This window comes from Physcomitrium patens, chromosome 7 (genome assembly GCF_059467195.1).
Source record: "Physcomitrium patens ecotype Gransden chromosome 7, ASM5946719v1, whole genome shotgun sequence".
NCBI classification, from domain to species: domain Eukaryota; kingdom Viridiplantae; phylum Streptophyta; class Bryopsida; order Funariales; family Funariaceae; genus Physcomitrium; species Physcomitrium patens.
In genome coordinates this window covers 14,750,868-14,776,249 of record NC_143416.1, presented here as the reverse complement: position 1 = coordinate 14,776,249, position 25,382 = coordinate 14,750,868, and the positions used below count along the sequence as shown (strand labels likewise).

The window sequence follows — 25,382 nt, the reverse complement described above, 5'->3', positions numbered from 1 at the left end:
ACCTGCCCTTTGTTTTACAATCTCTTTGCTTATTGGCCCTCAGAAACTAAGAACCTTAGCATTATTAGATTCAGGAGCATTTGCTTGTTTCTTAGACGAAGAATTTGCGAAGCGTCATAGGATCCTTTTAGTACAAAAATCCAAACCTATTCACATTGAGGTTAAAGATGGGCGACCTTTATTATCTGGTAGAGTCACCCATGAATCAGAACCTATAAAAGTGACGTTTAAAGGCCATAGTAGTCATATTATTTTCAATATTATTAGAACCCCATCAAATCTTGTTATTCTTGGTCTTTCCTGGTTGAAAAAGCATAACCCATCTATAGATTGGAGGTTGCGGAAGATGACCTTTCCCACAAAACCACCCAAGAGTAAGCCTAGTAGAAAATCCCAAATAGAGAAATCCTTATTTATTGGAGCAAGAGCGTTTATAAGATCGTCCAAGGAAGGCACACCATTTGTCATTTATGCGGCTCCAACTACCGGGGAGAAGATCTCAACAGTAAGTATACTGTAGCAATATAAGGATTTTAAAGACGTATTTCAAAAAAAGAATGCTGACATGCTACTAGAATACCAACCATATGATTGCGCCATAGACTTGCAAGAAGGAGCACAACCGCTTTTTGGCCCAATCTACAATCTATCGCAGACGGAGTTGGCGGAGTTGTGGAAGTACATCGATGAGAATCTAGCCAAGAACTTCATCCGTCATTCAAAATCGTCAGCTGGAGCACCCATCTTATTTGTGAAGAAGAAAGATGGCTCGTTGTGGATGTGCGTGGACTATCGAGGCCTCAACAAGGTAACAAAGAAGAATCGTTATCCGTTACCCTTGATTTTTGGTCTCTTAGAACAACTTGGATGTACAAGGATCTTTATAAAAATTGATCTAAGAGGAGCTTACAACCTCGTATGAATCAAGGAAGGAGATGAGTGGAAGACAGTGTTCCGTACAAGGTATGGCCATTTTGAGTATAATATCATGCCCTTTGGTCTTACCAATGTTCCAACGGTCTTTCAACATATGATGAATGTCATTTTCCAAGAGCACCTTGATGATTTTATTGTCATCTATTTAGATGATATTTTGATATTCTCCGAAAACGAGGAAGAGCATGAAAAGCATGTTCGTTTGGTCTTGGAGAAACTATGCGAGCGAGGATTATATGCCAAGTTGGAGAAGTATTTATTTCACCAAATAGAAATGGAGTTTTTGGGATTCGTTGCGACTATGGAAGGCTTGAAGATGGACCCCAAGAAAGTGGAAGCAATCGTGTCCTGGGAGGTTCCGAAGACGGTTACAGACGTACAATATTTTCTTAGTTTTACCAACTTCTATCGGATCTTCATCAAGAATTAATCTCAAGTTGCTGCTCCTCTCACTAGGTTGACATGCAAGGATAAGCTGGAATGGGGACCTCTAGCAGAGAAGGCGTTTCAAGACCTGAAGACCGCATTTACTACAGCTCCAATCTTGGTACATCCAGACTTTACAAAGGCCTTTTATTTAGAAACTCATGCTTCGGATTTTGCTTTGGAAGCTGTACTTTCACAAATGGGAGAAGACAAGAAGCTCCATCCGGTTGCATTCTATTCTCGAAAGTTCTCTACTGTTAAAATTAATTATGAGATCCACGATAAGGAACTTCTTGCTATAGTAGATTCTTTCCAAGAATGGCGTCACTTTCTTGAAGGAGCTACACACCTAGTAACTGTTTACACAGATCACAAGAATTTGGAGTATTTCATGTCGGCTCGAGTTCTAAATCGACGTCAAGCTTGGTGGAGTATGTCGCTATTTAGGTTCGATTTTGTTATCACTTATTGACCTCGAAAGCAGCAAGGACTATCTGATGCCTTATCGAGGAGATCGTATCTTGTACCAAAGGCTGAAGAAGTAATGTTTGATCAATAATGTACGACGTTGTTGAAGCTAGAGTAATTTCGACTTTGTGCTACTATTATGCCAATTGATGCTGACTTCTTGAATCAGGTATGTGCCCTGACCATTGAAGATTCAGTAGCCATTGATATCAAGCAACATGCCAATGATGACAAGTTCAAGGTAGAAGGAAATCTTTTATACTTTGAGGAGCGATTGTATATCCCAAAAGGACCAACACGACTCCGAGTTCTTCAATCTCGCCACGACTTTCCAAGTGCGGGACATTTTGGATTCAACAAGACCTTGGAGTTTATTTCTCGAGATTTTTGGTGGCCCCAAATGTGGAAGGATGTGAAAGATTTTGTCCTCTCTTGTGACATTTGTTCAAGATCCAAGAATCCTCGGCATCACCCTTATGGACTCCTACATCCATTGTCGATTCCACGTCGACTATGGTCTTTAGTTTCCATGGACTTTATCACGGACCTGCCATCATCCTACAAGGCATCTACAGATAGATTTCGAAATCAAGCACCTACTTTCAAAATTGGAGATAAAGCATGGCTTCTTCAACGAAATATCAAGATCAAGTGATCATGTGATAAGTTCGACTATCGAAGATTGGGACCATTTATCATCTAGAAGCAAATCAATCCAGTGGCATACCATCAGGAATTACCGGCTTCTAAGAAGGCACATCTAGTCTTTCATGTTTCTCTGTTAGAGCCTTATCGAGAGTCGTCTTTTCCTGGAAGAGTACAATGTCCGCCACCTAGTATTGAGATCGAGAACCATGAGGAATATGAGGTTGAAAAGATACTGGATTCATGGTGAAGGTGGGGCAAGTTGGAGTATCTTGTTTATTGGTGCGGCTACGACATTAATGAGCAAATGTGAAAGCCAGCTGAAAATCTTGCCAATGCGCTACAAAAGATACAGGAGTTTCATCAACAACATCCTCATAAACCTAAGTCGATTCGACAATAGCTTCCTTCTAAAGCTTGCTCACCCAAGAATATAAGACAGGAAGAGAGCACCACCAAAATTCACAATTGATGTAGTTATTTTCTCCAAGATAAAGTAGAATTTTTTCAGTAGCCATAATTTGGTATTCTGATATGGATAGCCAAGAGATAGATACTATGCCAGTCAGATTATCTCAACCAACTAGATCACGAAGGCAACCCCGAGATAAAGAACCGCCTACACCACGACGACGACAGAGGATATCGAGTAACCGATCACTAGTGATTGTATTTGAGTCCGAGCCTGCTTACAATGGTCAACCAGAAGGCGTGTTTGCAGGACAATTTCACAATGAGGACATGGAAGTTCATGCTTGGTCAGAAGTTGAAGGAATGGGCCACTACTGTTGGCTTCAAGGACTAATGAACCACTTGCTTCGTAAACAACAGTTGGAATTCATAGCAGACGTTATGCGACAGATCTTCATTTTCTTACGTTGGTACTGATTAACAAGAACATTGCTTCTCAGAGATCTCGAAGCTAAAAGAGTGGGTGATGTTAGGGACATAGTCCTTAAAGATGTTAGGGACATAGTCCTTAGAATCTTCTAGAGACAAGTTTCTAGAACCTTCTAGAAGCAAGTCTCTGGAACCTTCTAGAAGCTTCTTAGTTGGTAGAAGATGTTAGGGACATAGTCCTTAGAACCTTCTAGAAGCTTCTTAGTTGGTAGAAGATGTTAGGGACATAGTCCTTAGAACCTTCTAGAGACAAGTTTCTAGAACCTTCTAGAGACAAGTTTCTAGAACCTTCTAGAAGCAAGTCTCTGAAACCTTCTAGAAGCTTCCTAGTTAGTAGAAGTTACTTGAGAAGCTTCCTAAATAGGAGTATATATTGGAATCGAGGCTGAAGAGTTCTTCAGTCTCGACAACACATCTCTTGGAGCTCTAGTTCACCTCTCTGGTGTTGTTCTTGTATTCATCTAATTAATCTAGTTCTTGCCAGTTCTTCTTGAACTTCTTATTAGATCTCGAGTCTGTATTTCTGTGTCCGTGACATACATTGCATAATAATATATTGCCAAATTTATTTTGTTTAATTGAGATGTATCTTAAAAAAATCATATAAAGTCTATGACTATCATAGATATTTTTTTAATATATAAGTGAATTATTTCTTTTTCAATGTAACTACCTTCATCTTATACATAAGTTGCTTTCATTTTTAAAATACTTTTAAAATATTTATTTATTTTTACTTTTTTCTTGTAAAATTATTTAAGATTAAAAAAATTGAAAATTATATATTTATAAAGATATTTATTTTTATAAAATAAAAATTAATTTTTAATAATTTATAATATATTTGTAATAAATAATATTTTTTAATCATTTTTGGACTATTATTAGAAAATACTCTAAATTACTCTTTCAAAAATAAATTTCTAAGTATTGATGCAAAAATATTTATCTTTTGTGAATATATATATATATATATATATTACAAAAAAGTTTACATCGACATATTTTTCATACTGGCTTAACTAGGAATTTTTACTCAAACCAATTATTGATTTATATTAAATTAAAGATTGTCTATAAATTCACAGTTCTCAAAAAAATATTTCAGTAAGTATATGTATACATATATTCTTTTATCTCTATTTAAATAAGGTATTTTTAATCATGTTTCAAAATATGTTCCATAGTCTAAGACTTTATTTAAGGGAACATCTAAAATTTAACTTGCTTTTTAGCATATTTGTTACCAACCTAAGAATTAAGGTCTTAATATTAAAAATTCAAAAAAAGCAATGAAATCTTTATTAGACAAATGGATTATACAAGCTCTCTCTCTACGTGAGTCAAATATTCAAAATATCATTAGATATAGACTTATGTTTGCCAAACTAACAACACTAAAATCATATCAGCAAGTCTTTACTTGAACTTAGATTTATAAATACAAATAAAAGATAAATTCTAAAAAATATAATAAGGTAGGAAAAATTTAGACTAGTGTGGTCAAATGTGGTCACTACACATTTTTTAGAATATTTTGTGAAATTCAAAATTTAACAAGCTTGGAATATGAATAAAATTAAATAGAGAGCAATTATAAATTCTAATTTTTTCTTTTATTACAAAGACAATTGCTTTTGACCAAGAGCATGTAAAGAAGCCATGTTTATTTGACTTATTTGGCATAAAGGAATTGCAATATGTATATATATTAAGCACCAAAACTAATTCTAATATAGATACACAATTCTTCTTATGTATGCCAAGCAAGCAACATTATTACATAGATTTTAAAAATATATGCAAGCAAAAAGAATTTAGAATTTGACATCTCTTTTATATAAACTTACTTCTAATCTAAAAATTTGAAGACCATTGAAAGTCTTTTTATTAAATAAGAATTATCTTTGATTTCAAAAAAGTTTAATTTTAAAAGATATTAGTATGTATTAACTATTATCATATTATAAAAAACTAAAAATCCACTTTATTTATTTGCAACTATATTAATATTTTAAAAATTAATTTTTTTAAACCAATTTTTCATTAACCAATCTATAAGGAAGAAGTAAACAATTGTCTTTATAGCACTTTTAATATTGTAATTCTTGCAACCAAATCAACCAAAAGATATTATTTAAATTCCAAAGGACTTTTAAATGTAAATTAATATTAATAAAAAATTAAATTAAAAATTAAAAAAAAAAAAAAAAAAAATTCAAAAGAACTAGGAGAGATGGAAACAAACAACAAAGATGGTCTATTGAAGAGAAAAAAAAAAAAACAAAAATAAATAAATAAATAAATAAAAATCACAAATCACAAAATAATGATCACAAAAAATTATTATTATTATTATCACTATTAATAAATTAAGCATAGATTTAATTATCTAACTTACGAAAAATACAACAAATTATTAAATTTTGTATTAGAGCTTGATTAATATAAATCTTTTAAGAAAAACAAATCTTGTTTTTTTTTTCTTCATGTAATGTTTTGGAATCTTATTGTATTTGATATTGAAATAGACTTTCAAACCACAACCTTTTAAAACATGCTTCTAAGTAATAACATGCCTTATGTAAGAAAGTTTTCAAAAAAGTACATTAACAATTCAATAATTTATTAAACAATTTATATTATTTAGATATACTAATATCTAAAAAAAATATCATATCTAAATAAATATCTTAATAATATCCAAATAATATTAAATAATTTACGTTATTTTACAATTAACACATAAAATTACAACAATGTGTTTCTTTTCTATTAAATGATATAATAGAAGTAAAACAAGGAATTCTTCTCAAAGAATCTATAATACAAGCAACTATCATTAGTTTTGTAAACCATGAATAGATATAATATCATTTGCAATTTTTCCAACTACATAATAACCTTAGCTTAACAAGATTTATCATATTATTTAGATTCTATCTACTAATTAAAATATGCACATAAGACAAATACATATTCTTCTATACTTTTGTCTAGAGGATTGTCTAGAATATTGTTATGTTTCTCTCCTATTTTTATTGATAAATACTGATTTTAATAATTCTAACAGAACATAAGATAAATATTATATTCTTTACTATGTTGAACCAAATTTCTCATATATTAAATCAACAACAATCAAAAGCACATCTAATCAAGGACTACTTCACCAATTGATACTAAAATTATTAAAAAAAACCACTGCACATGAATCTTGAAACTACAATTTTAACCACAATCTTGTAAGCTGCAAAAATCTTATATAATAAATTACAATATCAACCCTTACGCACTAAAACGATCACAAATTGAGGGCAATCTCCCAAACACCCACTTGAGTTTCATTACCCAATTCCCAATATTGATTCATGATAGAATCATATTATCTATACATAAAAGATTTTTCCCTATTCATATTCAATTTCCATCATTGCATAAACATCTAACATACAACTTCGGTTCGATTAAAACGACCTTAGTATAGTTGTACTTGAGATATAAAATATGAAAAAACCTGCAATCAAATCGATCTTCCAACAAAACAAAAAAGAAATGAACCAGAAGACGTAACGGTGACGTAAGGACGCCTCATCACCATTACATAACTCCAACAGATCATAAAAATTCGATGCCGATGACCAGCATAACTACCGCTGATCTACTGATAAACTGAGGAGGTACATTAGTCACAAAAGACGAATTCGAACCTTCACTTAACAAACATGAATCCATTCACAAGCAAAATACTCCATCAGGAAATAAGAAAATTGAAAAGAGGATCCAAAATATCTTTTTTAAAACCTAAAGACAGAATAACAAGTCCAAATCATCTACAATAAGCTCGCCATGAAAAAGGCAATCCAGTCGAACCTTTGGAATTAACAAAAGCATGTGCGCAAGACACACTGCAGAATTCATGGCCCACAATTCATACTGCACTGCACCTAAAATTACACTCAACTAGCTTCAATAGCCATATTATGATATACATTTGATGAACCAGTGAACTACGAAGATCTCCAGAATGCAGCACTACTATTTAATCGTCATAATGCACTGGAACTAGATACGCCCCAAACCTATGACAAAGCACAAGTCACCACTGTTTTGTACAATATAACATCAAGGAAGATGTAAAACCTCAATCCAATTAGTGCAATTACCCAGCACTACTCATCAGAGTAGATAAATTTGGGAATGCAAAGTAATAGCACTCAAGTATACTAACACATAGCATTGGAGGAGCCGAATACAAGACCCTAAAAAGACTCTGTCCCATTTGGCAACAGCCGGATCCATCTCATACGAAAAATGCCAAGCTAGAAAAAGATCAATGTATGAGGTAAAACTAACTCCCGTAAGCTCTACAAATTGTGTCAAATCTGCGTGTCCAAGCAGTCAGTCAGCCATCTTGCTTGACACGCCGCTTGCGGGGTTGAGTCCATTTCACCAACTTTGGCACGTAAAAGTCCTCCTCTTCAGCCTGCTGTATGACCAAAGCACAACACAGTGCATCCCACATAAGCAGGCAGCATTACAAACCCCCAAAGAAGAAAGCATCTCGCATGAAGTCAGGCCACCAAGTTGATGTGGCCATTCATTTCAGCCCCCACATTCCAGCTCCACCGTGGACCAATCTAAACCGAGAGAGAGCTTGTCTGCACCAGATACAAGCACAAAGCCCAAATCTGTAGGAATTCGAGATAACCCACCAACCAACACAAACCGCACACCGACCTGGGCTTTCCGCCCCAAACACCTCCTCCCACTCCTACTCTGCTACTACTCTCACCACAACGCCAAACTACCAAACGCCAAACAAATTTCATCAACGCAATAAAACTGCCTGCCTACAAAACTTCAATGCTCCTACCCATCCAAATCCACCATGCTCCCGACGCCTACCTTATTCGATGTCATCCCCTCCAGGTTCACCCTCTGCACCGACGCCTGCAGTTGCCTCCGCGACAAACCCGGTCCTCTTCGCACCTCCGGCACCAGACCTTCCCGCACCTGGATTGGAGTCCTAGCTGACACCGACTGCGACCACACCGGCACCGTCCCGCCTTCGCTCCCCCCGCGTCCCGTCACCGACGCCGATTCTGCCGTTGAATCCAACTCGTAATCCACCGCCGTCACTGTCGGCCACTGTATCGGGGCGCTTGCCTGCGCCACTTCCCCGCCGTTCCCTTCCACATGATGCCCACCGTAGTTCCCACCCATCCCCCTCCTCACGCTCGCAAACACCATCGGTACCGCCGCCCGCCCCGCTTCCTCCCCGTCCTCCACCATCGCCGCGCTCCTGTTCATGATCGACTCGTGCGCCCGGATGTGGAACTGGTTCGGCACTATCTCTGGCACCAGCTGGTCTCTCCTCGAGCTGTTGCACGACATGTCCGCATCCCGCTGCATGTGCACCATCACTCTCGGCACATCCATTCTCTCGTGCTCCGGTCCTCCCGTGCCTGCCACTTCCACCGTCTCTCCCAGTCCCTCTTCCAACCCGTTCGCCAGCGCCGCTTTCATTGCTGCGTCTCTTTCCCACATCTCCGCCAGCGACGCCTGCAGTCGCTCCCTCGCAGCTCCTATCTCCACGATCGGCCGCGGGTAATTCGTCCCCAACTCCACGCCCGCTGCTCGAAGAGCGCTCGGCGGAGCATCCCATGGGTGGTGAACCCACTCGTTCGGTAGTCGTGCCAGTTCTGGGATCCACCTCCGCACATAATCTCCGTCCGGATCGAACCTGTATCCTTCCACCTGATACATAACAACACACCACCAACCATCCTCAGCCCTCTTCACTCCACAAAACCATCCTCCTTCACCATGCCCGTCTCCACTCCGCATTGCATCAAACGCCACCGCTGTCGTCGGAGTCCTGTCCGCACTCACCAACCAAATCCTCACCCCGCACCAAATCATTTCCACCCACCCATCAACTCCGCCCCGACTCCCGACTGCCCCTTCCTTCTCTCATAACACACTCCACTCCACCACACAACACCAAAAACCATACAAAACTCCAAACCCACCCCATGCCTCGCTACCAGTATCCTCCACACCCCTCCTGCCACCTCACTTCCACTCCCACCACACCACTCCACCGCATCCAGAAACCACATCCACCCAAATTGCGCCTCACCCCAACTGCTCCCACTCCACTCCCCCACACACCACCCACACCCATCGGCCACCTCTTCAACCACCCACCCTCCCACAAACTTCTTCCGTCCTCATTCCAACATCCACCTTCCTATCCTATTCCCACTCATCCCACAACACGCCCCCCCCATCTCCCACCCACCCAACACAACCATCACCACCCCCACTCCTCCACGCAAGCGTTTCGTACCTCGGGATTCTCTATCCGATCCAGCTCGTGCCCGTCCGGTAAACTCCCCGATATGTACTGCCACCCTAGCACGTCGCACTCCAAGTCTGCGTCCAGCAGCACGTCCCAGAAATACTTCATCCCCCACCTCCACGGCAGCTGCAGAAACTTCACCGAGAAACTCGCCACCACCACGCGGATCCGATTGTGCGCCCACCCCGTCGCCCACAGCTCCCTCATCCCCGCATCCACCAACGGGTACCCCGTCCGCCCTTGCCTCCACGCCTTGAAGTACCCCTCGTCCGCGCGCCACGGAAACGACTTCAAATTCGCCAGCAGCGACCTCTCGTGCGTGAACGGAAAGTGGAAACTCAAATATCGCGAGTACTCCCGAAACCCTAACGCCCTCAGAAACATGTTCACGCTCGCCTCCCCTCCCGCGTTCCCCTCTCGAGCCCACGTTATCTGCCTCTTCCGCACCTCGTGGAATATCTTCCGCACGCTCAGCTCCCCAAAATGCAGGTGAGGCGACAGCAGCGACGTCGGCGTCCCCGATGCCCCATCCGCCTTCTGCCTGTCCCTCGCATAGTCGATCAGTGGCGACCGCAAAAACGAATCCAGCGACTTGTTCGCGAACCCCCATCCCGGACACCACGCCCGTGCCAGCAGTGCGTTGCTGCTCTTCTCGAACTCGTCCTCCAGCCCCAGCTCCTCCGCATTGCACCCCACGATCTTCCCTGAAACACCACGCCCCCAACCACTTCAACACCACCACCACACATGCACCCCATCCCCCAACCACTCCCACACACCACCCACTCGCCTCCAAAATATCACCACCCCACACGCCCCTCACATCCACACCTCCCGCTCCGCTCACACGCCCACCATGCCTCTCCCATCCCCCCCCCACCCCCCACACTCATCCATCTCCCAACATCCACGTACCAATCGGACCCGTCAGCCTCCTCGGCGGCAGCAGTGGTGCCTCCGGCTCGAACGGCATGCTCATGCACTTCTTCCAAAACGCTTCGTACACCGTGAACGCCTGCCCTTCCTCATCATACACCTCCCAAGGCTCGTACAGCAAGTCCCCGTTGAACGTGTGCACCACTATCCCCCGCTGCGACAGCCCCTGCTTCACACGATGATCTCTCACCAGCGACACGGGATCTGCAACCGTCACATCCAACATTCACTACCACATCTCGTCACGCACATTCCCACACATGCCCACCATCTCTACCATCCACTTCCTCCGCACCTGTCCCCCATGCTCCCCGCTATGCAAACATTCCCCCCGCCGCTACCCTGCATCCCACTCCACATCTCTAGATCCCACATCCCACATCGCCCTCGATTACCTCCGTCACTGCTCCTCCCCCCCCCCCCCCGCCACACCCGACTCACTTCACCAATCACTCACCGTATAGATGATTGTAAAACACTTGCGTCGCACCCGTCGCCTCCGCAATCTCCAGCAGCACGCTCAGCATATCCGGCGACTTTCTAAGGATCAGCGGAGAACCTAACTTCTTCAGCGACAGCTCCAAATGTGTCAAGCTCTGCTTCAGCCACCATCTCGACACGCGCCCCGGATGGAACTGACCGTCTTCCGCAGGAGACCACACGAACACTGGCACCACCGTCCCCGCCCTAGCAGCAGCAATCAGCGCGGGATTGTCCTCCAGCCGAAGATCGCGTCTGAACCACACTATTGTGCACGCCGCCATTCTCGGACGCCCCAAAACTCCTAATTCCTACCTTCTCAGACCCACCCACTTGTCCCTCTTCTCGCTACTCCGCTCCCTCGCGCATGCTCCGCCACCATACAGCATCCCAATTTCACTCCCCACTCTCACTCCTCCCTTCCAGAGCCACTTCGCGTATGCCAACGCCCCTCGCACCTGCTACCGCCGCAATCGCCACCGCCGCCGCCCTCGATGCATTCTAAGCCGCTCACGCGGAGCGCTTACTGCCCCACCCCGCTCCACACTTGCCGCCACCAATACCGGCGACCTCACACCTGCCGACTACAACCCTTTCACCAGCTTGCCGAAGACCTGATCTCAATCCTCATCGCTGACAGGTCTCTGGCGCTTCCCACCTCGCGCGAGACCGAGATCGAGACCTCCCACCACCACCACAACCTGTTCCACAGCCACTGCGTCGATCAAAGCTCCCGCCTCCTGCTCCCTGCACCAGTCCATAACCAGTACTGCCGGACGTCAACCCTCACACACAAACCGCAGCTGGCATTAACTACTGTCCTTCACGCCACCAAATCCTCACACCCTACATTACAGGGCACCGCACACACAACCGCGACAACTCGCCGCGGCAGCAGCAGAAACCAACCATTCCATCCACACCCGATTCAGAACGACCAAACCCTTCTACACCCCATGCCTCCACGACCTCACCCTGCTCAAATCAACCACCTTCCTCACCACGCGCACGGCCCTCATTCCCCCTACCTCCTTCACATCGAACCACATCCGCGCTGTCTCTCTCTCTCCCAGAACACTCACATCGCCACCCGCTAGCCGACTGAGGCGCTCGGTTGCGTAGACCACAAATACCAGGTCTCCTCGTTACCCAAGTTCGCCAAGCATAGCTCTTAAGCCCTTTCCCAAATCCCGTGTGATCTCTACCACTCACGAGAATCTCAGCACCATCTCCCTGTGATGAAATCCTAATTGCGAGCGACTTCACCGTAAAACCAATGACACCGCTTGTTTGTTTCAGAGAAGAATCGGTAGCACAGTGTTGAAAGCCGCAGAGACAACTGTACATGGGAGAGTGGGCACTGAGATTTTAGCTGGGTGAAGAGGAGGGAGGGGCATGGCATGGCAGGTGCCGAGGAGAGGTGGGAAAGGAAGGAGTGCAGCCGTGCAAGGGGAGGGGGGGATCAGTAGCATCGATGCAACAGAGAGAGTGGAGGACATATCCGCAACTGAGGGGGCATGCTTGGTTTCGAGTTGTATCTGCACGGCACGACGGGGTGCGAGACGGGTTGGATGAGCCCGATCCCCTTCCACTCGATCCCTTCCCCCCTCCCTTCCCCTGCCCGGCCCGGCCCAGCATGGGGCTCCTGGCCCTTTTCACTTCTTCGCTCCTTCGGGTTCGTTGTTCCCCTGTATTCCCCTGGTCCCTCCCCCCCCCCCACCTTTCTCTCCCGCGCGTGGCGTGATAGGCAGCCGCATTGCTAGAGGGTGGGAACGTCCAATGGGAACGCGAAGGAGGAAGAAGGTATCTCGGAATGGATTGCGTGCGTCTACGTGGCAGGAAGAGGGCTCGGAGAGGACTGCCATTCGACCACTCCGTCCGTCGGACTTGGACGTACGTCCATTCTCATGGCCAGACCCCGGCTGTCGTCACTTCTCGTTCATATCCGTCCCTACTTCGTTCCCCTCCCCGTTCCCCTTCCTTCCTTCTCTTTTAGGTGCCGTTGCCTCTTATGGGAGTGACTAATCATGCTTATGGGTGTGCCTAATCATGCTTAATGGCGATTGAGAATGTCTTGTCTCTCAGATTAATGACATTGTTTAGGAAAAGCTTGAAACATTGTTGTTAAAAGATATTTCATTCTCTGGGACAGGAAAAACATGTGAAACTTTTCCTTTTTTTCTTCCACTTTTTTATTTCTCTTTCCTTGAACTAGATCTTTTTGTACTGATTGATGGAAGGTCAACTTTGACATTTTCGTTTGATGTTGGGATTAATGTCTACAATTTTGAATGTGTTTTTAGAGGTTATGAGCAAAACTTTGGTGATTTTATCACAATTAATTGTTTCCTTGTAGACATGAATCATGTTATAAAGTTGGAACTATTTTTCAAGTTAGTTTATAACTTTATTTATGAATGAGATGCATGTAAAATGTAAAGTTTAAATACTAAAAATCATTTGTATCATTTTGGGTTTTATGCTCCTTTTTGTACTCTTGTTGCAATCTTTATCATATTTCAATGCGAAATATATATATATATATATATATATTCTTAAATTCAATTCAAATAAATTATTTTGGCATAAACATATTTAAGAAAACCCATCACATTGGAGAAAACAGTTACATACAACCTTAGATCATTTTCTTTATTTTATATTTCTACATATTTATGTAAATAATTATCACCATCAAAAAAAATTTAAAGCATGGAATGATAGTACAAGTACTTGTATTATTTAGAAATAATGGTTACCTATAAATAAATAATTCAAGTACTATTAAATTAAACGGAATTTCTGCTACTTGTAGCTTCCATATTAAGTTAATGGACAGGGGAAGCAGGATTACTATAAGATTTTGATGAATATTTAAAGTAGCATCATATAACTAAACAACTGAAAACTTTCATTTGCAAACTGCTAAATACAATCCCCTAAATAAAGTAATCAAACAGAATATACAGGGTATTTTTTTTCCCACTACTTTTTCCTCTCTTTCTTTACATCTAAAAAACTATTCACCCAAATAACGATTTTGGCAAGTGTTGTTATCCCATTTACAAAATACCACTAATCTCATAAAAAAGAAAAAAGCATTTGCAATAACTATAATAATTTGTCCTCATGGCTCACATGCTAATCAGAAACAGAAATGACTGTGGACACACATACTAATTTGGACACACACACTAATTTGGGTGCACAGTTGGCGAGGGTTGTTCCATGAGGGCCATGGAGAGAGCTCATCCATCAAATCAGTGAGATCAATGTAAACAACACATTGGTGACAGTGCCTTATATTCTTTTCACTCTTTGTTGTCTAATTTTTTTTTATAATTTATTTAAAAATTGCATCAATTGTATTTTGCTATGGTAGCCAAGGTCCATGCAGCCCTTTAGGGTCATGACTCATGGGCCAAGAGTGGGGGTAGCCACACCCACTTTGCTATTTTGAAGGTGAAGACGCACTTTGTTGCAAACCCAGATTTTCTTTGCTGCATTTATCATTCTATAACCCCACTTTTCCCTTGTCATATCTTTTTACTTCCCCTTACTTTATTTCTTCTAAATCTTCTTTCCAATTTCATTTTGGGTGTTGTAAAATCAATGTGGCTTTCACATGCTTGGAAAGATCTGAGGATGCTTGTCTTTTCCTTCGTCATCCTCTTTGCAACTCCAAAGTTCTCACACAAGATTTGTAGTGATGTGCACATCTTTACAAAAATGGTTGTTACTCTTTCCAACATGAATGATGCTTTTTTCCATGTTGATATTTCTAATGTTGAGCATTACAAATATATATATATATATATATATGTGTGTGTGTGTGTGTGTGTGGATGCACATCAAGAGTAGTGGCATTGACAACAAATTTATACCATTTCTGAAACTCAACTTAAATATCAAAGTGTTCAACTTATTATGTGATTTTGAACTCATACTGATTTTGAACTGTACTCATACATTGATTAAATTTACTTTCTGTAAAGCATGTGTGTGAAAATATTGCAATTCAGAAGTGTTATTTGTAAACTGATGAGGTTATGACCATAATACAAATAATGGATTGCAATGATTCCTATGCATTTTTTCAAATAGCTTTTACAAACAGCTCTGTATTGTAATTTTAATTCACATCCATTTTTTTTTTTCAGTTATTACAATGTTATTAATATTTTGTTGATATTTTACTTCTGCATCCTTTGTGTGTTACTTTTACTATATTTTTCATATACTTTTCTTGCCTGATATAATAATAGAAATACTGACAGTTATTGCAATGCTAGTTTTTTTTTTTTTTTTTTTTTTTTTACAATTTCAACGCAGTGAAATTATATTTTTTTATCACATATTCTTGATTGGGCATGCAATTGTACATGCAAGAAAATCATCTTTCTTAACACATTGAAGATTCATCCTTGATTGAGATTTAAGTTGCTGTGGAAATATAATACTTTCTGTTATATTTAATGGATATAAGTTTAAATTATTATATATATATATAATAAAATTTTCATTCAGGTATATCTTCCACTGTTGTATCTCGACACAATCTACTTTAAATATTCATTTCCAATTCAAAGTTGTATATTCTACAGTATATTATGTACTGTGATCCCGTTTTTAAAAGTTTAGTTCACAAGATTTTGGATTTTTTATTTTGTTTGTGTTGTAGAAGTAGAGATCTACAATCCTCATTTGGATAACATCAATTTATATATATAAATATATATTTATATATATGGAATCTTACAATCTTCACAAGAGAGTTGCTTTGTAACGACTAGAGACAGCAGTAAGCTTTACTTAATTATTTGTTTAAAGTACAATGTCTTTAGCATTTGCTCAAAGCTACTTTTTGCTGGATACATTGCTTTTAAAAGCGTGATACATGCACAAATGTGATGCTGTTTATTTATTTATTTTTCTATCTGAAAGATTGAAAAAGTATTCGGATTACTATATAAATGATACCACAACTTTACATATCCCTTACAATGGTACAATGAAATATCTCATGGCTCACTTTTTCTTTTTGGTACCTGTTTTGAAAAGTGCCATTTTAAACATAGTGTGGGTCAATCTCTACAATGGAACTTGTGATTTAAATTGTTGTATATACTAAATGGAAGAAAACGGCGAAGAAGATATGGACTTTTCTTTAAACTATTTGTCTTTTGAATCTTTTGCAACGTTGAAAAAGTCAATCCCATAGTGTCCTACCAATTCTCCTTTATATTATTACAAAAAATTGCACATTAGTGTTTATGTATGTATATATATATATATATATATATATATATATGAAAGCTATTTAGATCAAGTTCATGAGTTTTTTTTTTTTTTTTTTTTTTTTTTTTTCTAACAGCAAAGATCACCATTTTGAATGAACACAATTGAAAACGTGGAACTTTATATTTCAAAATTATAACTTGAACATCCAGCTTTATTTTCCATTTGGATAAATATTCTTGGATTCTTGTTGTTTCTAAGTTGGTAGATTTTTCTGGAGGTTTCCTTTTAATTTTTTTAGAATTATATTCTATTCAATAAATCATAAATTATTTTAATAGAGAATTTGTATTTTTATTTTATCTATCTTTGATTCTTTGTTCACTAAATTCATAAATTAGAGAATTTATATGCACATGTTTGATTTGAATATCTAAACTGTTCAATCATAAGGTGTTAATTAAAATCCGTATTTAAGCACAGTTACTCTTATATTAATTCTTACACAATTTGAAGGATTATTATTTATTTATTTGCTTATTAATGTATGTATGTGTTTGTGCACATGCAATTATAAACTAAACTAGTAAAATTATTTGTGTGCATGTAATTATAAAAAATTGGTAGTTAATTATAATATATTGACTCTATTCAAAAAAATACTATCAAATCTTTCAAAGCATCATATTTTTGACACTATATATATATATATATATATATATATACACACACACAATATATATTTTCAATTAAATATTGATAAATTTGATTAACTTAATGTAATCATATTTTTTTCTTATATACAAGGTTTTGATAGGAAACAACAATATCTTTTAACCTAATTGAAATAGGTAATGTTAATATCTCACTATTAACTGATTGATATGTTTCTTTATTTTATTTTTTGATATTTAAGGTTTAAATAAACATAATTCATATGTTGATTTATTATTTTCTATAAATAAAATAAAGTATATCAATCATATTGATTTTGATAAGCATAAATAATATATTATATTTCATACTTATAGCAATGAATTTTTTTACCATCAAGAGTATCAAAGAACTATATGAATCCAATTTACATTCTTATTTAATTGTACTAGTATATGCTTATATTTACACATATACTCCACTTAATTTATCATCTTGGTAAATAGAAATTTCATAAATTATATAATAAATATTATTTAAGTGATCTAAGTCTGTTATTTAGAAACAACCTCTATTTCAACAAATATTAATAAGGAAGAGAGAAATATTAACCAAGTGATATCAAATAAAGTGGTATATTTGAATGAATATATATATATATATATATATACATATATTAGCAAAAAAGCTATAAAAATCCACTCAACACTTTTATTTTTCTTTCCAGATGCTCTATCTAGATTGTGTATAATGCATGCATTATTATAACTTTTGTTTGAAAGTTGCACAATAACAGATACATAAACTCTACTTCTAAATTTCTCTACTAGAAGTGCTAAAGAAACTTTGAGGCATGCACAACCCTATATTTGGAATACAATGCCACTAAATAAATGTTGTAGTGCAACTCCTCCACATGCAAACATGTTTGTCCAATAAAGTGATGGTTCTTCATATCTTACTCCTAACACTCTAGCTTTGACATCACAATCTCTTGCACTACCATATATTCATTTCCTTATTTATCCATATTTTGTTACAAAAAACAAATTGCATATTAACAATGACAAAGATAGCAACTAGAAATCAAATGTAGAAAAATACAATAAGTAGTATATTTACTTACTTAAAAGCCTTATCCATAGATTAAATCTTTAACTCAATGCTTTACTAATGCTACACCTAGGGTACAATATGCTCATATAGAGCACACTTTTGCATTGCAAAATTTACCCTACATGTTGACATTTGACTCTAAGTCTACGTAAGACTATACCTCATGGGCCCCCAAACCAGAAACCCTAAACTCAATTCTATATTTTGAAATTTCTATTCACTTGTCACTAGTGATTCATACCCCAAATCCCACAAAGGTAGTATTATTTAACAAAATACAAGCCAATATCAACATGTTTGACAAATGAGAAGACCTCTTTATGTCTTTACATTATACTTAAACTATTTTATATATTTTGACAAAAAACTAGTGCTATTGGACACATATAAGTTTTTAATAAATAATAAATTGGAGTGCTTTCTGACATAGTGGTTATTGCAATGATTTTGGCAAAGGAGAAGACTTCTTTGTCTCTTATCTAAGCTTCCTTATTATTATATAAAAAGATATAGTCGTCTAAAATAATCAGTGGCTGTGTCTGGACTGAGAAGTAAGACATGACCACCGAGACGCATGACGAGTCTTGAGGTGTGAGCTCTCACAACTGAAAGCCAAGCACAAGCTCATTGTTTTTCGATCCTTTTTTTTCGTTTTGTTTTTGCCAGTTGCGTTCTTTGATCTTGTTTGGATCTCGTCCGTTGCTGTGATTGGCATGAGTCCCAAATACAATGGCACAGCAAGTACATCCTCGTTCAACAATGTTGACGAGAGGGAACACAAGCTTGAGGCGGTGGCTGGTTTTCTCAGTACTGCAGCTTGAGATGCTTGGACTTTGAGCAGCGGATGACAGCAAAATTATTATTAACCGCTGTAAATGGAGTATTAGTGGGTTTCTTTGTGCAGTCACTGGGAGGTGAGGAACATATGGTAGCTTGTGAGGTGTAGAAGCAATCCGGGTGAAAAAAGATTTTGGGAAGAGTTTTGTTTCGGTGAGCTCAGTCCTTGCGTTAAGGCTTGTGTAACACACGAGCCACATACATCGAAATAGCATTGGATGTGGCGGTCCGTGAGTGGATATCTGAAGAATCTCATAGAATTGCTTAGGATATGCTGCCAATCGCTGACTCTAGCCATTAGAAGAGCGAGGGGGAAAAACTTTTTTGGCAACTGCCCCTGGGTTGCTTCATTTCCTGGAGAGTTTTTGAGAAATCCCGAGCATTTTCCGACAAATACTTGAACACCCAACCATGCTGTTTCTTCTTGGTCTGATGTTCTGCTATGGACAAGGAATGCTGCCAATGATCGGGAATCTCCACACTGGACAACCATCATTCGATTTCCAGAACTTCCGCCATGCTGAATATCCCACTCGGTGATCGATTATTATCAACTTTAGTATCAAGTTGGATTCTGAAGCTGTTTCGATTCTCGTTCGTACATTATAAAGATGGCAAGAAATTCGTGGTATAGAGGATAAGGGTTTGATTTTAAGCAAGTCCGTTGTTGAATAGTATGACTTTCTTGATCCACCACCCGTTCCTCCCGACCCATACATAAATTCCCATGTAGCTAATACTATGTTTAGGTTATTTGAGTGATGAAATGCTCAAGGGTAAACAATTGAATGGGTTGCAGGTGAAATAAGTAAATTATTTTATTTTATTTTATTTCGAAGAAGAAGGAGATAAGAGATGAAAGAAAGAAAGCGACAGAAAGAGTAAAAAATGCAAAAAGAACGAAAGGGATTCTAAACTTGGAATAGGGCAAATAAGATCCTCGGTGACCTCAAGCACTGCATCTCAGCGCTTCCTCTTGATGAGCAACGAGAACAGGAGCCTTCCTTATCTGTCGACAGCCGATAGTAATCCAGGGCCAGTATTGAAAATAGCGACGACTTATGATCCATGTTCGTTCATAGTTGCAAGAGAATCGTCGTCGATTTGTTTTCCCCATCCACAGATCGACTCTACTCTCTGGTCTACCTTGTTTAGCTCCCTGTCAATCCCTTCTTCTGCGGACCCCAATTGTTTAACGCTCTTCACGGGGGGTCAGAATTTTCAGTGAGAATTAGGATTTTCCTTTTGCTCCAACAAGGTCTTGGACTTGTGACAGTCTTTGAGACGTTGGGACTGGGAACATCGTTAATGTCTACTTAATTATTTGTTTATGCTTTCCATGGTAAGTCTAAATTTTTGGATTCTGTTTGCTTCAGGTTGGCAGTAATGGTCTGTCAGTTGTGGAATTGTACTGGTTATCACATGGATTTGTCGACTTATTCTGCCCTGCCCTGTTTTCGGTAACCTACGTTCACCTGCTTGCAGATTTCTGTTCTTAATGTGGTTGATAACTCGCGGAATCTGAGACTCTTCGAGCTTTGTGCTTCCTAATCATGGAAGCTGTGAATTACGCTTCTACTTTGCTTACCTCAACCAGGCCTTCGTTGAGCACGTCGTTCGTTTGAGCGAGTTCTCCATTACAAAAATCTTTGGAATTTTCAATGGCGTGCAGAAATCTCAGTAGCGCAGCGTTAATGGCATATACTGTCGAAATTGGACACGGTGCTAGGTTTTCGTCCGCAGGCAGACACAAGGAGTGCCTATCTTCGAAGAATGGAAGGAGGTTGATAATAAATGCCTGGCGTGCGAGCCCTCACCGAATACTTTTGAGCAGACGAGCTTGTGGCAATAATTGGTCGTCTAGGTTTGCTATACAAGATGCAAAGTCGCAGTGGCAGAGCAAGATTACAAGTGATGGTAATTATTCTTCTAGATCTTTGGGAGTATGCAGTGCGGCTTCCAGTACTCAAGATGTTTTCTTGGACAAGGTATTCTTGCTCTTGCTTCGCTTCTTGAAACTTTAGGGTGCAGGTGCTATCGTATTCAGAATTGCACGATTAAGACTTAGGGTTGACATGTCCTTTGTGTTCGCCGGCTCTGTCAAGACCCTGCATTTATGGATAGTTGTGGGAGAAGAAGGATTTTTTCCAAGTTCTAGGAAAGGTGGAATCTCATGAGATAAGGGAGCCATGATAAATGAGCATCGTACGTAGGTTCACATATCAAAATATCTCTTCTTACCCAGAATGCTTTTATCCAAAAAAGGACCGCACGTGTTGTCAACTCAGCTTGATTTTGTATGAACTGGTAGTTCAACCTCCAGTAATTATTGCTTCGAATTGCTCTTGTTAATGTCACAACATGTTCTTATTTATAAAATGATTTTGTAACCTAATCTTCACTGTGAATCGTGAGCAGGAAGTTAGCCGTGATGTCTCCATTGTTACGGATATGTTGAACTTTCTAAACGAATCATGGACACCTTTTCATGCAACAGGTGAATCAGTCTTCTCGCTTGTGTTGAAACATGCAGCAATTCGCAATGAGTGTGCCATGCTGATGTCAGGGTTGGGTTTTTCATGATGAGTTGCAAAGAGTAGTTAACAAGTTCAGCGTTGGGTGCGAGCGATTAAGAGAGGGATCCGACTAGAGTTTGTTGATTCTCCTGTCAATTTACACTCAGAACAGAAATGTTCTTCACTACATGGTTTGAAGATATTTCGTCCAGTCTCTAGCTTCAACGTATGAGGTGTAACTTTCTAAATTTGAACATTTTTAGCGGAGGCAAAGCGGCAATTGCTGAAAGCGGGATTTCAGCAATTGAACGAGGAACAGGAGTGGACAGTGCAGCCCGGTGGCCGCTACTTCTTCACTCGGAACATGTCCTCCATCTTTGCATTTGCCATTGGACAAAAGTAAGCTTGTAGTCACATTTCACTTCTTGTGGATCAGTTATTGTGATCTTTGTGAACTCGGAAGTAGTATCCCGCAAATTTAGTAGCACAGTGCAACGGTTACTCCAAATCCTTATGTCATATTTTAGTATTTATCAATTGTTGTTTTCTTGTTGGACCTGTCTTGTTTATGTGCAACACAGGTATGAAGCTGGCAATGGCTTTAACATAGTGGCAGCACATACAGACAGCCCTTGTCCTAAACTTAAGCCTGTATCAGCAGCTTCAAAGGCAGGATTTTTAAATGTGGGTGTGCAAACTTATGGCGGCGGACTGTGGCATACTTGGTTTGATCGAGACTTGAGTGTCGCTGGGCGTGTGCTTTTGAGAAAAAAAAACGGGACTATAGTGCAAGGGTTGATAAAGGTTGACCGTCCAATCATGCGCATACCCACTTTGGCTATTCACCTTGATAGGTATGTTTCTTTTGTCTTCGAATTACCATAACTTCTCTTCAGCAAAACTTGTTCATATTATCACTACGATGTGCAATACAATTTATCCATCTTTGGCTATTCACAAAATCCTTTTTAGATTGATCTTCTAAAGGAAGTGGAAGGATCAACACATCCGCGCTTGGAGAAAAATCAGTTTCCGAGCAGTGAGAGTTGCCCATCTGATATTGATAGTACAATTATTTCAGGACCGTGAACACAGACGGCTTCAAACCAAACTTAGAGACTCATTTAGCTCCAGTGCTAGCAACCCAGATCAAGGCCGAACTTCTTGGCAAATCTGAGACGGGAGGCCAGTCTGAAGGTGGCAATGGAGCCATTAACTCCTCAAAGAAACCTCATCATTCATTGCTTTTGGAGGTCGCTCGCATAACCAACTTCCTTTTAAGCGCTGTGATTTCGAGTCATTTCTGAGCTATTGAAAATGAGGTTTTGTTGAATGCCAAAAATAGAGCATCCCATTGTGGATGCAGGATTTTGTTTCTCAAGTTGATGCAGCCAGTATTACAGGTATTCTATTAGACATGACTACCCAGAATTTTTAACCTTGCAGGTCCTTGCAGAGCAATTGAACTGCTCGGTAGAGGAGATAGTGGACTTTGAGTTGAATGTTTGTGACACCCAACCGAGTTGCGTTGGTGGAGCTCGAAAAGAGTTCATCTTCTCAGGCAGGCTTGACAATCTAGCATCGTCATACTGTGCATTGCGAGCCCTTCTGGATACGTGTCCGGATTCAGCCTCTTTGGCTGATGAGAGCTGTATTAGAGCAATTGCTTTGTTCGACAATGAAGAGGTAATCTTCATTGTATGGCCCTCGTTTTATTACCTTGGTGTTTCTCATTACCATGTGGCATATGAATCATGGCATATAAGTTTATTTTTATTTTTATTTTTCAGCTCCTTATTTATCTGTTACTCAAGGATTTTCAAATTTGTACATCGTTAATGATTCACCTTTACCGTTAATCCAACGTAGGTAGGGTCAGATTCAGCTCAAGGGGCGGGATCACCTGTGATGTTTCAAGCCATGAGTCGCATCACGAAGTGGCTCACGAGGGACACTCCTACTGAGGGCATTGAAGAGCGTACTATTCGAAAGTCGTTTCTTGGTAAGACATCAGCGAACTTGGAAATTTTAGGAGCTATTGTTCATTTGCCTGCGGATCACTACGTCAATTTCTGAGTCTTGTGTACATATTCTGTTGGAAACTTGTGCTGAATTTTCCTTTAAATAGGCCATTGAGTTGATTACAAGTTACTCCTTCCATGTCAAGTTCCACTCAGCACTTGTCTTTTCGCCAAACCCATATTACGTCGGTATTATTTGCATTGAGATGATGTGTTTTTAAGACGCGGTATGTACCTGTATGTTGACAGTGTCAGCCGATATGGCGCATGCTCTGCACCCAAATTATGCTGATAGACATGAAGAAAACCATCAGCCCAAACTCCATGAGGGTCTTGTGATCAAATATAATGCTAATCAGCGATATGCCACCAACACTGTGACGGCTTTTCTCTTCAAAGAAGTGGCAAAGGTTGCTGGTGTGCCAACACAGGTACTACAGTATTGTGATCATCATACTACGGCTTCTTTGTTTTGTTTTTTCGCCAAACCTATTGCTACGGTTTTAGAAGTTGCTGAATATATTATGGCACGGAAAGCATAAAATTATAGATGTACGAGACTTTAGTTTCTTCTCTTTTGAGTATTACCTTCAGAGGTTCAAAGCATCAGCAGAACTATTGTTCTGTGGCATTTAGAGGTAACGCAAACACCGTCGTAGTGATTGAATTCTCATTCCTCGTCTTTGTTTCTTGATGCAGAATTTTGTGGTACGTAATGATATGGGTTGTGGGTCCACAATTGGCCCAATTCTTGCTTCTGGTATTGGCATTCGGACGGTGGACGTTGGCATGCCTCAATTATCCATGCACAGGTATGCTCTATATATTTGATTTAACCCGGAAAAAAACTACGTATTTGATGTATTTGTTTGGGAGTTAGACAAATACATGGTTCAGTAGTCCATGGACTTTCTGTCACTGTTCATATTGTTGTGGTGTTATTGAATTTAGTTATTTTGTTTAATCCTTTAACAACTCACGTTTTGCCCTGAAAAAATATATATACGCTAAAGTATACCGTTTGAAATTCTCAGCCTTAGAAATTTACATCGAGATCTTTAACAAGATCTTATGGTCGGATGTCAAGAAACTATCTCCAAAATAGAATATAGTTTTTTGAAGGGTTGTCCTAGAACTTCAATGGGTCTCGCTACAACTTCATGGCATTTAGGGGTCTAAGGATATGTTGCATAAAGAATGCTGTTACAACGTCAAACAACTGAAATTGCTAATCGTTGTATAGTCCAGCTGGGATTCCTTCATTGGAAATGTATGAAAAGTACCCTTTGCTGTGGTTGATATTGTTAATTGTGCTTACGCACTTTCGAGAAGGGAGTTTGATTCGGACGAGGTTAAATCGAACATTGTAACTCACTTCGTGTTGGTGTACTTGCAGCGTACGAGAAATGTGCGGAACTGAGGATGTAGACCTCTCCTATCGACACTTTAAGGCCTTTTATGAGCTCTTCACTACTATTGATAAGCTAACTGTAGATTCGTAACTGTTAGAGTCTGAGCCTGGCTTAGTAAGATTTCGATTCTTTGCTTTGATGGCAATATTTGTTTTAACCTTTATATCGACCTGTTTCAATTGACGTCAACAAAATTATGTTTTGGCACGTTGCATGCAAATCTGGGGCACAAGTCGTGATCGAACAAGCTCTCGATTGCATGATGTTGGAGGCCTAGAGAATGTTTGAACTATCAGACTGCAGTGACTTGTCACAGAAAGCTGTTCAAATTAGTTTGTGTTTCTTTCCTCAAATCCTTCGTTGTCTCGCCAGATGGGATATGAGCTTTCAATTGCAATGTGTCCCCTACTCATCGATAGAGATCAACGAC

The 25,382-nt window shown here is 39.6% G+C and overlaps 3 protein-coding genes and 1 long non-coding RNA gene across 9 annotated transcripts; 2 read left to right on the top strand and 2 right to left on the bottom strand.

Annotated features, from left to right (window-relative positions):
• Positions 1-7,227: 7,227 nt before the first annotated feature.
• LOC112284678 (cryptochrome-1) lies at positions 7,228-11,754 on the bottom strand. 3 transcript variants are annotated; one of them, XM_090252087.1, is made up of 5 exons: positions 11,136-11,754; positions 10,658-10,882; positions 9,731-10,446; positions 8,284-9,135; positions 7,228-8,036 (listed from the first exon to the last, which is right to left on the bottom strand). In XM_090252087.1, the coding sequence occupies exons 1-5, from the start codon at positions 11,440-11,442 to the stop codon at positions 8,016-8,018; spliced, it is 2,121 nt and encodes a 706-aa protein (XP_090108213.1). In that variant the 5' UTR covers positions 11,443-11,754; the 3' UTR covers positions 7,228-8,015. The 3 variants fall into 3 exon arrangements, with proteins under 3 accessions (XP_090108213.1, XP_090108211.1, XP_090108212.1); XM_090252085.1 differs by having other exon boundaries at positions 7,228-7,864; XM_090252086.1 differs by having other exon boundaries at positions 7,228-7,861.
• LOC149988577 (uncharacterized) lies at positions 11,686-12,771 on the bottom strand. 2 transcript variants are annotated; one of them, XM_090252088.1, is made up of 2 exons: positions 12,187-12,771; positions 11,686-11,905 (listed from the first exon to the last, which is right to left on the bottom strand). In XM_090252088.1, the coding sequence occupies exons 1-2, from the start codon at positions 12,503-12,505 to the stop codon at positions 11,883-11,885; spliced, it is 342 nt and encodes a 113-aa protein (XP_090108214.1). In that variant the 5' UTR covers positions 12,506-12,771; the 3' UTR covers positions 11,686-11,882. The 2 variants fall into 2 exon arrangements, with proteins under 2 accessions (XP_090108214.1, XP_090108215.1); XM_090252089.1 differs by having other exon boundaries at positions 12,241-12,644.
• Positions 12,772-19,495: 6,724 nt separating this feature from the next.
• LOC149988576 (uncharacterized) lies at positions 19,496-19,926 on the top strand. Its single transcript, XR_016504239.1, has 2 exons — positions 19,496-19,631; positions 19,803-19,926. It is a non-coding gene; the product is annotated as an uncharacterized LOC149988576 (long non-coding RNA).
• A 19-nt stretch (positions 19,927-19,945) lies between these two features.
• LOC112284941 (putative aspartyl aminopeptidase) lies at positions 19,946-25,172 on the top strand. Of its 3 annotated transcripts, none has more exons than XM_024525339.3 (11): positions 19,946-20,345; positions 20,489-20,991; positions 21,422-21,500; positions 21,783-21,918; positions 22,101-22,373; positions 22,601-22,772; positions 22,966-23,205; positions 23,389-23,521; positions 23,790-23,971; positions 24,240-24,352; positions 24,937-25,172. In XM_024525339.3, the coding sequence occupies exons 2-11, from the start codon at positions 20,665-20,667 to the stop codon at positions 25,040-25,042; spliced, it is 1,761 nt and encodes a 586-aa protein (XP_024381107.1). In that variant the 5' UTR covers positions 19,946-20,345; positions 20,489-20,664; the 3' UTR covers positions 25,043-25,172. The 3 variants fall into 3 exon arrangements, with proteins under 3 accessions (XP_024381107.1, XP_024381108.1, XP_024381106.1); XM_024525340.3 differs by having other exon boundaries at positions 20,194-20,345; positions 20,676-20,991; XM_024525338.3 differs by having other exon boundaries at positions 20,339-20,463; positions 20,676-20,991.
• The last annotated feature ends 210 nt before the right edge of the window (positions 25,173-25,382 follow it).